The 13,914-nt window shown below is 34.3% G+C and overlaps 1 protein-coding gene across 5 annotated transcripts in view; it reads right to left on the minus strand.

The window, feature by feature from the left end:
- SMARCA1 (SNF2 related chromatin remodeling ATPase 1) overlaps positions 1–13,914 on the minus strand; it is a gene marked incomplete at its 5' end in the record, with an annotated part of 154,916 nt that overhangs the window by 90,403 nt on the left and 50,599 nt on the right. For all 5 annotated transcript variants that reach the window (XR_014327116.1, XR_014327117.1, XM_082864640.1 and 2 more), the window contains 3 exons: positions 10,054–10,266; positions 10,388–10,506; positions 13,043–13,175. Coding sequence is in view for 3 of the 5 variants with exons in the window: in XM_082864640.1 (XP_082720766.1) it covers positions 10,054–10,266; positions 10,388–10,506; positions 13,043–13,175 (465 nt within the window). The remainder of the gene's footprint in view (positions 1–10,053; positions 10,267–10,387; positions 10,507–13,042; positions 13,176–13,914) is intronic.

The raw sequence follows: 13,914 nt of genomic DNA on the forward strand, positions 1-13,914 counted from the left end.
GACTCCATCTACAAGCTAGGGAGAAAGGCCTCACCAGAAACCAATCCTCCCGGCACCCTGATCTTGGACTTCCAGTCTCCAAAGCCATGAGAAATTTGTTTAAGCCACCCCATCTACAGTACTGTGTTATGGCAGCCCAAGCAGACTAAAATAATATCTTTCTAGAAAGCAATTTGGGAATATCAATGATACATCTTAAAAATTTCATACTCTTTGAATGAACAATTCCACTCCTAGATGCTTAATGTAAGGCAATAAGAGACGTATACAACGATTTACAGAAGAATATTTAGAGCAGTGCCATTTTTAGCAGAGAAATACCGGGAACTAAATTTTGGGTACTTTGTCAATTACCATATACATATATACACAACTTACTATATATGTATATACACAGCAGAAATATCTGAGCGAGTACTAACTACATACAGTGTTATAGTGGTTAACAGCAGCTATTTCTGAAAATAGGAGCAATGGTAACTTTTATTTTCTTCTTTATACTAGCATGTATTTTCTAAATTTTCTGCAATGAACATTTAGGCCTTAGGCAATCTAACATTTTTAAGAAATGGCAAATTTTTTAAATACAGTTTTATCTTTCCAAATAAAAGCTAGAAAAATGGCATACAGAAATATTATCAACTATTCAAGCATTTTCTACTCTGTAAAATTCAAGCCCAAAAGAAGGCAGAAAACCAAAGATAGTCTAGCCAGAAAAAAATTCTTCATTAACAAATTATTGTTTGACTATTAAAAATAACCTTACAAAACACTGGTACATTCATGTTTCTTGTGCATCCTCAATTACCCAAGGTTAAATAATTTAGGAAAAATAACACTGGAATTTTCCTTACTTACCAAAACAATAGTGGTATCTTTAATATGCAGACCAAACACTCTTCACAGCTTCATTCAGTAACACACATACAAATTAAACAGCATGTTATTCAATTTATCTATTATAGAAAGGGCTAAGTTGACCCCGATGAGATTTGATTGTTGGTTTCTAGGGAGACTAGATAGAGTCTTTATGTGAAGCTGATTCTTGAATCATTAAGCTATACCCTCTGGCTATTATTATTCTCAGTAAGTAATAGTTGCCTGTGACTGCAGATATCTTTAGATACATATTCATGGTTCATAATGGGTGATTCAGAAAAAAAACTAACATTTTTGAGACAGTCTCATATGCAGTGAAATAGAATATTTCAAAATGATTATAAATCGACTGTATAATAAGTTCTTACCTTCATTCCTTTTAACCTGTCACTAACTACAGACAGAAAAATAATCTAACTCTCTGGAGAAAGGCACCAAGGAATGAATGAGTCTGGATGTTACCTTCCTAGCATAGGTAATGCCACTTTCTCTAAAGATACGAACCCCATCTTTTATTCACATGCTTGAAGACTGCCTAACTAAACAGATGGTATCATAAACAGAACACGAGCTAACACCAGAAATTACAAGGAGGCCAGATTACCAATAAAATAGTGATTCATGTTTTGAATAACTAAGTGACTATGAAATGACTATGAGAAATTTCATGATGTCAAAAGCACTTTTATCTCATATAATTTCGCCTTTCACATACATATCCCCCTAGATTCTTGTACCTTTTTAATCTTCCTATTTTCCTCGGATTACAGGGAGTGGTTCATGTGCTCTCAAACTGTTTCCACAATTCTGTAGTCTAATTATCCCTTTCTCTCACGATTTCCCCATGCTGGATTTAGGAATGAAATTGGAGGGAGAAAAATAGCACACAAGAGGAAGAGAGGAGATACAAAAACAATAAAGACAACAGAAGAGAGTAGGAAAATGGCAAATGGGAAACTGTTCTGCAGTTAATAGCTGTGGCCAAAGGGAAAAAAAGTACTTTGTGTTCACACATGCGCAGGAAATGCTAGATTTTTAAAAGGTTAAACAAATTTCTTCATGGCAGGACTTCTCAGAGCTTTGTCACAGGCAGGATTCAGTATCAGCCATTTCCCAAATTTATTTGAACACAGAACCCTGTTCTGCATATTGTATACAGTAAGGCCCCTACATACAAACCAAGAACTTTCAAAGATGCGAACTTGCGTTCCATCTTGCAGCTTGCCCTCCATCTCCTACTGCTGATGATCCTTCAGCTCTACCATCTCCCACCTCCTCTCCCTCCTACAGTCAGTAAATCTTCTTGCCTGTTCACTCGATGCCAGCTGTTGTACTGTACTACTGTACTTTTCAAGGTACTATACTGTAAGATTTAAAATGTTTGATTTTTTCTATTTTTTATGTATTATTTGTGTGAAAAGTATTATAAACCTATTACAGTAGTACTATATAGCCGATTGTGTTAGTTGGGTACCTAGGCTAACTTTGTTGGACTTAACAAAGAAATTGGACTTACGAACGGAACTCGGAATGGAACTCGTTCGTATGTAAGGGACTTACCGTATTTGCAAATCCTGGAACAATGTTTGGTAGAAACCAACTTGGGAAATGCTGTGCAGGGTAAGAGTGATAGATAAGACTAAGTTTGAGTCAAAATACAAAGAACCTAGAAGCTAAAAACAAAGAACTAAGCAATTTTACTTAATTCAGTTGACAAAAGGATCTCACTGATGATTGTTGAGCAGGAGTCGTCATGTAATCAAAGATGTATTTTGCACTCCGAAATCTTTCCTTGATACAGAGTCTCAATAGTGGGAGCTCATAAAATTACTGACTCTCAAGATTGGAAAGGACCTTTAAAAATTATTCAGGTTGATGCTGAATCCCTTCTACTAGGTCCTTACTAATCAGCTATTCAGCTTGTCTGAATTCTTCCAATGACGGGGTACTCACTACCTCCCAAAGCTGTCTATCCCACCTTCAGACAAGTTAAAAATGTTCCCTTATGCAAATTGAACAAGCTGATTTTTGTAGTCAAATTGAACAAGCTGATTTTGTAGTCAAATTGAACAAGCTGATTCCCTCTTCTGTATGACAATCTTTCAAATATTACAAGGCAGCTCTCATGGCTCCATCACAATCACTGCAATTACCACCAGATCTGCCAGACATCCCTCTTTTAGGCCAAATAGCCTCCCCCTTTACCCATCCTTCATTTAACACTTTTCTTGAAGGACTGTGTAACACTTATGTCTACCCTTGGTTATATTATTTCTTTCCTTCCACCTTTCTTACACATTCTTTTAAACCACGGGTCAGCACATCCTTTCTGTGAAGAGCCAAACAGTAAACACTGTCAGCTTTGTAGACCACATGGTCTCTGTCACGACCGCTCAGCTCTGCCATCGCAGCATGAAAGCAGCCATAAACGATGCATAAGTGAATGCGTGTGGCTGGGTTCCCATAAAACTTTACAGATGCTAAAATCTGAATTTTGTATAATTTTCACATGTCACAAGACAGTCTTCTTTTGATTTTCTTTCAACCATTTGAAAATGTAAAAATCATTCTTGGCTTGCAGGCCGTACAAAAACAGGTAAAGGGCTGCAGTTTGCCAAGCCCTGTTTTAAACTAGTCTTTAGATTGACTTTACACAAACTGTCTGCCTTGGTTTTCCGTATCTTTTTAATAGTTTATAATTCCATTCAATGCAAAGTCACCCAAGTTTCAACTTTTGAATACTAGGATATGTATCTCTACCTTTATTTAATAAATAATGGGATGTTTGCAGTAAGTGGCGCTGCCCTGTACTGTGTGGTGAATATCAATCACGCCAGGCACCAAGTTCAAACATCCTCTGCCCCAATACCCAGCTTCAAAGCATCAATTCAAAAGGCACAGAAAGCATCAGTAGACTTGAAGTGACTTATTGAAAGAGATTAAAGAGACTCCACATTACATTTCCTATGTACTAAAATCCTAGACACTAAGCCTGCCTAAGTCTGAATGACAGAAGGTCGCTGCCCGTTATGGTTGAAAGTCAAAAGCAGGTGAATGAGCAAAAGCAAAAGAAATAAATAAATAAATTGCACTCCACATCTGCACATCTAAATTGGTAGGTGGTTCTATAAAGTCAGAATCTTCTTCTACAGTTCTTAGTAAAACAAAATGGGTGTTTGTTTCTCCTTTGCTCTTTTATAAACTCCCTATACTTTACCTTTGGGAACTGATACCTTCAACTATACATTCTGTGGTATATTTCCTAGGTTCTTTGTCACTTTGGAACTTCTATCATACTAACAAAAAGCAATGGCACTCTATACTAAAATCTCAGGGCCCAAGCACACTGGTAGTTAGATGGGAGTTATATATTCTAATAATAATAATTAAGAAATATATCCTATATTTCTTAAACAAGTATCAAATGTTATGATAGTCTTACCTAACTGCTGCTACTTAAACATCGCTATTTGTAAAATGTCACATCACCTCTTCACAATACATAAATACATAAAACAAACTCCTGTTAGTGCATGTATCGTATTTCAGATTGTTAGAACAACTCAGTCTTAAATCAAACACTATAGTTACTAATAAAACACATGATATTTACAACTGGCTACTCAAACAAAAGCTGCAGAGATTACAGCCAAGTAAAGTCTATCATTAGAAAAAGGTAGATGAAAATAAAAGAAAGGAAAGGAAAAGAAAAAAGAACTCAAACCCGTTGCTACATTTCTTCACATTCTATCCAAATCTGATCCAACTGTAGGGGTCTATGAGATAGAAGCAAACTGAAGTACGAAAGTTCCATGCTCATTTATTCACTGAATGCCTACTTTGTGCAAGGGTTATGCTGGTACTTTTAGGTGTAACCATTTGCACCTGATAGTTAAGAGAGCAGTAGTAAAAAATGACTCTGGGGCAGATGGTGCTATAATAGCCAAGGGAAGTAAAAAAAGAGGAGGAACAGAGAAAAGACAGAGATATAAATTTGGGAATCGTCAGCCTATATGGTAGTTGAGGTAGACATTTGCCCATTTCCACAGAACAGTATTTCTAAAATGTAAATCTGACCATGTCACTGCCCTGTTAAAATCTTTCAATGACTCCCCATTTCCTATAGAATAATGACCAAAGTTCAATACCAAGGACAGGGCTCTTCGTAATTTCGCTGCCAGCTCCTTCCTCATCTTCCAGAACTTCCCTACTCACACTCCAGCACAACCTACTTGCAGTTTCTTAATGTACTGTGCTTGTTTCTACCTTTGCACATGCTGTTTCCACAGTCCCAGGGCCAACTCCTTCCTGGTCATTCAAGACTCAGTTCCAAGAAGGACCTCTTCTATGAAGCCATTCCTCTGACCTAACCCTCAAGGCAAAGTTAAACACAACCCCTTCTGTACATACCTCTATACAGGACCTTTCTGAAAATTAAGGCTGAAAGGGACATTTTCGTCTTTCAAGCACATTAGGAAACAATATATCCCTATAAGCATAAATATATTTTAATATTTTCATAATTCTACAGTCAAGAAGAACCCATCATTAACTTTACATTTTACCAAATTTGTGAATAATGTATTAATTCATATCCTCACATTTCATTAAGAATGTAATGCTCTAAGAAATCAACATTAGCTGTTATCACACAATTAAGCACTAATACACAAAATTAAAAATCATGAGTGGCCTTCTTCATAAAATTTCCTAGGCTGTGCTGCATAAGCAACAAACAAAAGTGTTATTGTGACTATAAAACAGTTTGGAAAATTTTTAATTTGACTTTTGTTTTTCTAAAGTATCTAGAAAGAAAATCCTTCTCTGACTGGACAGATAATTTATCAAATATCCTGTGCTGAACTAATAATTTAGTTAACGTTTACTATCAATGATAAACCTATAAAAAGGGAGGCAAGCTAATAAAGAGCTATAGCAATATTTTCTAAATAGTATTTTTTCTCCTACAATTCTGATGAGGAATGTCATGTTCTTAATTTTAAATAAGGAACACTTTCATTAATAATAAAGCTGTGATTTGAAAACAAACAGCAATAACATGAAATTTTTATTACATTGTATACAACAGTGTGTGATTCTCTCTCTGAGATACTACCCCAAAAATTCATTTAAACTACTACAAAAGGCAGGGTAATTGTAATAACTAATTACTAACACTCTGATTCAACTCTAAAGTCCATGGCCACGGGCAATGTAGGCGGAGCTTCTTGCGAGGCCAGGAGAGGAAAGGAAAAAGCTTCCTAGAGGCTAAAAAGTAAGAATACTTTTAAACTAAAATTAAGAGTCAAAGCAACCCTGCGGAGGAAGCATAGTGGCTATATCGAGAAATGTTCTTTATTTCAGAGAGCCAAATTCTGCTTTTTCTCCTTTAAGTACTTAAAAGAACCTAAGCAGGTCCAAAGAATTACTGATTAAACTTTGGATACTTTCAATATGTCCTTTCCAGTAAACTAATGTGCTAGATATTTTAGAATTCTCAGATTCTTTTCAAATCTCCCAGTCACGTTAGTCTGTCACTAAATGAACAGAGATAATGCCCTGACATTCATTCCCTAAAAGGAATTAATGAGCTAATGTTGGTAAAGGGATTGGCAACCTTATATATAAAAGGTAGTATATAAATACAAAGTATTATCTTTTCCTCTTACAGTCATCTGGCAAAGGTCCTTTTAATTCTGATAGTTTTTTAATGTCCTAAGACTAAGACCTCATTATAATACACTTTTTTCTTAGAAGGAAAATGGTAGGGCAATTCATGTACTCTGAGCTTAAAAATCTAAATTGATCATATCCTTCCTACTTGTTTATGTAGTTCAATAGAGACTGATTACTTACTTAAAGACCACACAAGTTCTCAGAGAAAGAAATCACAGTCTTTTTAGCACAGAGAAACAGAACTAAAACTCATTTTCTCTTTTGTATAGCCAGCATTTTTAAATGGAGAAGAGCCTCAAAGAAATTTTCAACCTTTAGCTGAAGGCTTTCAAAATGCGGCATATTTAGAAGTGGAGGTTCATGCCTTTAAGTACTTTAAGACTGTTAAGTCAGAAGCCATGAATTCAGTACTTTGAGATCTCTGAATAAAATATAACTACCAAGGTTTCTTTTTTTCCCCTAAGTATTTCACACTATTTATTGGTGTCACTGGGAAAGAGTCATCTTTAAGCAAGATTATGTTTTTAAAGATAGCTTCTTTAGTAATAAGCTAAGTTTAAAGTTTAATCATTAATAAAATTTTAATTTGAACACAGTGATACACTCATATAATGAATCAAATTACATCCCCTGTTATTTCTAAGACGGGGTTTTTCAATGAAGCAAATTATTTTAATTTTGGAAATCACAAATGCCTCTTTCAAGGGGGAAGTTTCACTTCCTAGATTGTGAATGTGATTCACTATACAAGATCAATTATTTAAAATGAGGGGAAAAGAGATCATCTAGAAATAATAGTAATCCATTTCTTTAATTCCCTAATGATTTTTATTAGCATGAAACATTCCAAAAAGATGATCTAAATATATTCATGCATATTTTAAAATATATTTCTTATATTCTAAATCCAGAAATATAAGCAAAAATTATCCATTAACTAGGAGGGAAATAATATAGTAGAAAAGTTAACAAAAACTCTGGACTAAAATATTTAATATGAAATAAACTACTATATGTTTTTAAAGATTCTTTACAAATCATAAATTCCACCTTCCAGAACATAATTAAGGACAAAATTGTCTTCATTTTTAACAGACAAAATAAAAGTTTCATTTTTCAATCACGTATGTAGTTAATATCCACTCTTTGGAAAACATACATTAGATATTTAAACCTCTTGGTAAAGAAAGAGATAAATGTTTTGTTGAAAGATGGAAGAAAAGATTCTTTACAAGGGAGTTGAGAGACATCTAGTGGTTGTTAATAATACACTGGGTTTCTTCACGGAAAATGAAATAAGGTTATGTATGTAGTTCTACAGTCATGTTCATATTACAAATAATATAAGATTTTCCTTGCTCTTTTGAATCTGTTTCATCCGAGTGCTTTAGTTTAATGTTTCCAGAAACTGAAAACAGCATTAAACTCAACCTTTTAAAAAATTAGTAAACTATCACTGAAATAATACTCAAAATTCAGCAAATGTTCCATCACATAAAAGGGCATGTATGATCGAAAACATGATTCATCAACAAATGCAGGTGGGCATTTGTCTTTTACAAGCTGCTGATGCCGCTCTAAATTAGATCATTACACGCATAAAACCCCAAATGGCTAAAAGTTTTAAATGCATGGCTTTTGAAAGGAGTTCTCTGCTAAACATGGTCATAGATGCACCGAGCTAGAAGGCACCTTAAAAGGCCAACTAGCTCACTGCCAAAGTCTTCAGACTGTCCAAATAGAATCTCATTTTCAAAGCTAATAGAAAGCTATTTAACACTGTTCTTCAATAATCTATTTCAACCATCCAAAGAACCCTGTCAAACAACTCTTCCCTACATCCAACCTCAGCCCTTCATGCTACAGATTAATTCCTATCTTTTTTATTCTTTTCTCAATTCTTCCTACTGTATCTTATTAACATATACACCTCTTCCTATTCTTTTGTACAAGTATAGCACTTTACATTCATCCCTACAGTTGTCATGCTGCAAGGGAGATTCAATCAATCCATCATTCCAATTTCTCTAGTTCCTTTTGGATTCTGGCTTGATCCAAAGTATTTGCTACCTCTCCCAGCATTATGTATTCCATAAACTTGACAGACACATTCTAATAACAATCCAGGAACCCTCTAAATTTGTGTTAAAATTTTAAGAAATATCTGATCTTATAAAGCATCCACCAAAATTAGCATCTTCAGTATAGCAACTCAGATTTTTCTTTTCTTTTTTCAACTTGAACTGAAAATATAAAATGGGTCAAACAAAATGTTCAGCATTGCTTCACACCCCTATGAACTTTTGGCCAAGAAAACATTTACGATAGACAGAAACTAAAGAAAAATGCTCACTGTTTAGATTGTTAGTTTCCGGTTACTTTTAATGTTTAGGCTGTATGAATCTACTTTTGTCTTAATTACCTCGGCTAACAAAAGACTGACAATGCCAACATTAAAAACATGTGGCATTTATTTCAATATCAGCAAGAACACTGCTAAGCAGCTAGGATTTAACAGGAACACAATTCATGTTAGAAAGTAACAGTAAATGCATGAAGCTAAAATAAAATCTCTTCTTAATTATTCTGTCTCATAATATTCTTATAAAAACTCTACTTAGGCAACAATTCCTTCTCATTAAAAATAAATCCTTAAGTTATTCACACAGTCTCAAGTATCACCTGCCTCATGACAAAGGGGAAACTACCTTTAAAGTGAAGAGCTCTGATGGTCACCATATTAACCAAGTAATCAAACTCAGCATCACCAAGAATGTGACAACCTGACATAATGAGCCTCCTGATGTGATGCAATGAGAAATACACATCACTTAGGCAGCATTCCTGCCGAAAATGCTTAACCTAAATCTAACAGTGAGCAAACAATGAGATACATGTTGGGCATTCTACAAAATGAGTCTGGGTACCTTAAAAAAGTCATTGTCACGAAAAACAAAAAGTTGTAGACTGAAGAGACTAAAGAGACTCAACCAAATGCAATATGTGAACCCTGACTGGCTCATCAATTTAAAAAAACAGCTATGAGAGACACTTTCGGGACAACTGGAAAATTCTGTACATGGACTGTATACTAGATGACATTACTGAATCAACGTTAACATTTTCAGGTAGGATGATGGTACTGTGCTCATGTAGGAAAATATTATTTTTATATTTAGGAGATAAATGCTGAAGTATTTAGAGGTGAACACTCATGATGTCTGTGACTTACTTTCAAATGGTTCAGAAATATAGATCCGTATATAGATTAATGAATACAAAACACAGATCTGTATTTCTGAATACAATATATAGATTCTATATCTATAGATAGATGCCATGTATGTATGTATAAGTATATACACACATATACTAGTGAGAGGAGAAAGCCAGCATGGCAAAATGTTAAGAATTAGAGAATCTAAGTAAAGGATGTATGATATTTGAAATTTTTCAAAAGAAAAAGTTGGAGGAAATAAGTAAGAAAGGAATACGTACCATGGCGGTTCTAGACTTGATAAACCAGTCAAATCTAAACTGAGGAGCATTCCGAACACACTGTCTTAATTCTTCATACACGTTTTCTCTATCAAAGCCCATTTTGTGTAACATACAAATCAAGAATCTATCTTCTTCCTCAGTATAGTTCTTTCCTTTGCTGGTTCCATACTGAATACGTAACTGATGAAATGGAGCCTTGTATCTTGCAATCTGTAGATTTAAACAAAATAGTGCTTTTGGCTAAATGTGCAATAATAATAAGTCAAAGCTAATCACCATTTAATCAATTAAAACAATCTATTGGTAATTTGACAATTATGAAATATACTACTTTGGCATCCAGGGCTTTCTTGATACTGATCCTTCGTTGGATTCTTGCTTCTCCACGTTCAATTTGAGCCATAATTTTTTCAATGTCCTGTAATTCATTGCAACGTTCCCAAAATACAGCTGAAAAACAGAGTTATTACTTTACAATTCTATCATCTTAAGTAAGTGAATCCAAGGAACTGTAGAATGAAGAATTAGCAGGAAAGGATACAGTGAACTTACACTGTTTATAATTAAGATTCAAATTCATCTGTATATATACGTTCAATTATTAAATACTCCTAAGGTGTAATAAATGAGGGGTATTAAATACATCCTTCCATTTAAAAGTAAGACCTCAACAAGGAGGTTTTAGGTTAGTGATTTTCCTTTCATGAAATATTACGAAGTTTTTAATTATCCATCCCAGATGACCAGAATTTCAAAAGATATTACTACAGATACTGATTTAAGCTATGCTTTTATTCAAACATTATATAGAAGGCACCAAACACATAAAGTGAAACAGAAGACAGGGTGGTCATATAAACTTAGAGAACATAGTTTCCTAGCAAGCAAAAATAAAAACGAAACTATTATCAACAGGTCAATCAAACTTCCTATAAAGCAGCAATTTCTACTGAAACTGTTACTTCGCTTTTGGAACCACTCACTATTCTTACAGTATTTCCAGTGACATATAGCTTGTTTTTTAAACTTACTTGGAATAGCCTTTTCTCTTTAAAAAAAAGGAAAGCCAAGTCACCCAAATTTTATAAATGAGCTAAATGATCTGGCTGCATCAATGTCACATCTTATGACTTCAGTGAGAGGCCCTCTAATGACATATTCTACATTCTCAAATTTTTGCATTTTTAGAGTCTATCAAGAAAGGAATGTCAGTACTCTGATTTTTATAAGCACCTGTATTCATTTATTCATTCTCTCATTTATTCATTCAACACAATTTAAACGCCTATTATGTATAAGATACCACAAACAGCCAACTGTACACATTTCATCTTTTATTGCAACCAACTACATAAATTCATTCAAATCTCCCCATCCTCTGACTTGGTCCCAATTAAGCTGCCCTGAGCTAGTCATGCTACCTGGCTTGCTGTCAATTTGAGGGAACATCTGGCATGGTATTTTTTTTAAATAAGCTCTTTTTTAAAATATTTATATATTCATTTGGCTGCGCCAGGTCTTAGTTGCGGCACGTGGGATCTAGCTCCCTGACCAGGGATCAAACCCAGGCCCCCTGCATTGAGAGCACGGAGTCTTAGCCACTGGACCACCATGGAAGTCCCGACGTGATATCTTTTTAAATCATTTTTTTCTTGCAATTTCATACACACTGATGCTATCCCCCTTCCTAACTTTTGAAGAAAATTCTACTTCAGAAAATCTCTCTGCACATATCCTTTTATACTCCTTTCATTCAACTCTTGCTGCTAAAATTTCTCTCTCTCCTCTATTCTTCCCCTCTTTAAGCCCCCAATGTCCTAAACTTATGTGATAAATTTTAAGGGTAGTAGTAATGTTATACTGTTATCAAAGTAAAGGACGTTCATAGACTTGATGTTATACTACACAAAATAAAAACTCAAATATAATCCATCTCTCAAGTCCCTGGCAATCACCAGAAGACCCTTTCAGATTTCCAAAAGAAAAAAAGTGTTCTCTAATTAAACATGGATTTATTCAAGCATTAGTACTATAAATAAATTAAAAATTGTGCCTAATCTATATTAATCTTTGGTCTATTTAGTAGTATTTCAACGTTTCCTCCCTATTTTTCATGGCAAAAATGCAGAATTTCAGTTGTTAGGCTAAATAGGCTTTGAGAGGCTAGCTCAGAAACCTAAACCTACTTTGTAACATTGTTTCTATGGGGGGAAAAAATGCCCTAGATTCTATACAGCTGATATTCAGACTAAATTTGAGAGCTCAATCTAATTGGATTTTAGAAACCTCCTATGTTCTTCTACATAAAGAAAATTTACTAGACATATTTACCTATTTTAATAAGATTTCTTTTCAGAAGCCTGAGGTTGGATGCACTGTGACATGGAAATCAATAGTAACTCCATATGCTTCAGCACCTAATCTAGTTCTGGTCAAGACCAAAGACACAGCTAAGTAAGAGACGGAACTGATTCTAGGACCAATCAACAGGTTTATTCAAGCAGTCTTTTCAGATCTACTCCAGCTTGCCTGGAGTTAGCAGAATCCACACATAACTTGCCTGGAGCAAACTAGAACCCTGAGAGTGTTTGAGGATCTAAAAGGACCTTATAGGAATTCTCTACTTCAAGGACAACCTAGAAAGACACTAATTCCATCCACTGAAACTGAAGCCTTAGACTTGACTTGCCCAGAAGATGATCAAATTCCAGACGTGGGAAAGTAGGCATTTTGCCAGTGCTCATCCAATAGCTACCCTTGTTTTATCAGTGCTATACTTGGCTCTATTAGCTAACTAGTAGGAACCACAGCAATTTGTTTTGATAAATCTTATAATCTTTTCATAGAAATACAATTATATTTTATACTTTCACTTACAGTTTATTCATAAAAGTCTAAAGGTCTCTGAACAAAGGTAAAATTAAATTGACACTAAAGAAATGCATAAGGTTACAATTAAACACCATTTTTGTAGTTGTATACAAACCTGAATATTCCATGACCTCCTCAGGAGATTTGCCCTCCACCTCTCGAGCTATATTATCAATGTCATCTCTTCCATATTTCTCATTAGCTTTAATAAACTGATTAAAATCTCGCTTAGTCCAGTTTGTGAATCCCTGTGAACAAAAAATTAAGCATCATCAATAGAGGTGAAATCAACCAATCCAAATATTGTTCTATTTAGTTCTATACAATAATACATTAAAAACAGTTCAAAAGGCTTAAAATTTTCCTTCTTATAAAATCCCAGGTGTTTTATGTTGGAATCAAAAGTTGAGTTAGTGTTACTAATAACTGCTTTTCTATCATGAAGAGAATATACTTCCCTCCAAGTACTAAAAACTGATTTATAGCTCCAAGATATTGTGTAGTTTTTAACTCTGTATTTTATAGATGCCTACTACATTAAAATACAAATGCATTAAAATTAAAATACTAATGTAAATGCTGAAGTCCTGGATATTCCAGTACTTCATTTTTTTCACAGACTTATTCCCATGTAAATTAAGAAAAAATGTGTATGCATTAAATCAAAGAAATACATGAAGGAAAAAAAAGACTGAAGAAAAATTTTTGTAGCTCTTTACATCATTCCAAACTACTGTTAGCAAATAATTTCAGTTCAAAATTATATTCATAAATAGAATAAATTCGATAAACAGAATGTTATGGGGCCTGCTCAATTTCTTTCCTAAAAGATAGAACAGTTCGACCAATCAGTGTTTTAAGTCTCTTTGGTATTTATTTGAAGTCACAAGATCAAATTTTTGTCTTCCACTCCTCAAGTCCCCACCCACATAAATGTGATACCCTTGACAGAGCAAAACTCTATCCCTAGGCGTTAGTTGATAAAGA

Source organism: Leucopleurus acutus (genome assembly GCF_964270905.1).
Source record: "Leucopleurus acutus genome assembly, chromosome: X".
Classification (NCBI taxonomy): Eukaryota; Metazoa; Chordata; class Mammalia; order Artiodactyla; family Delphinidae; genus Leucopleurus; species Leucopleurus acutus.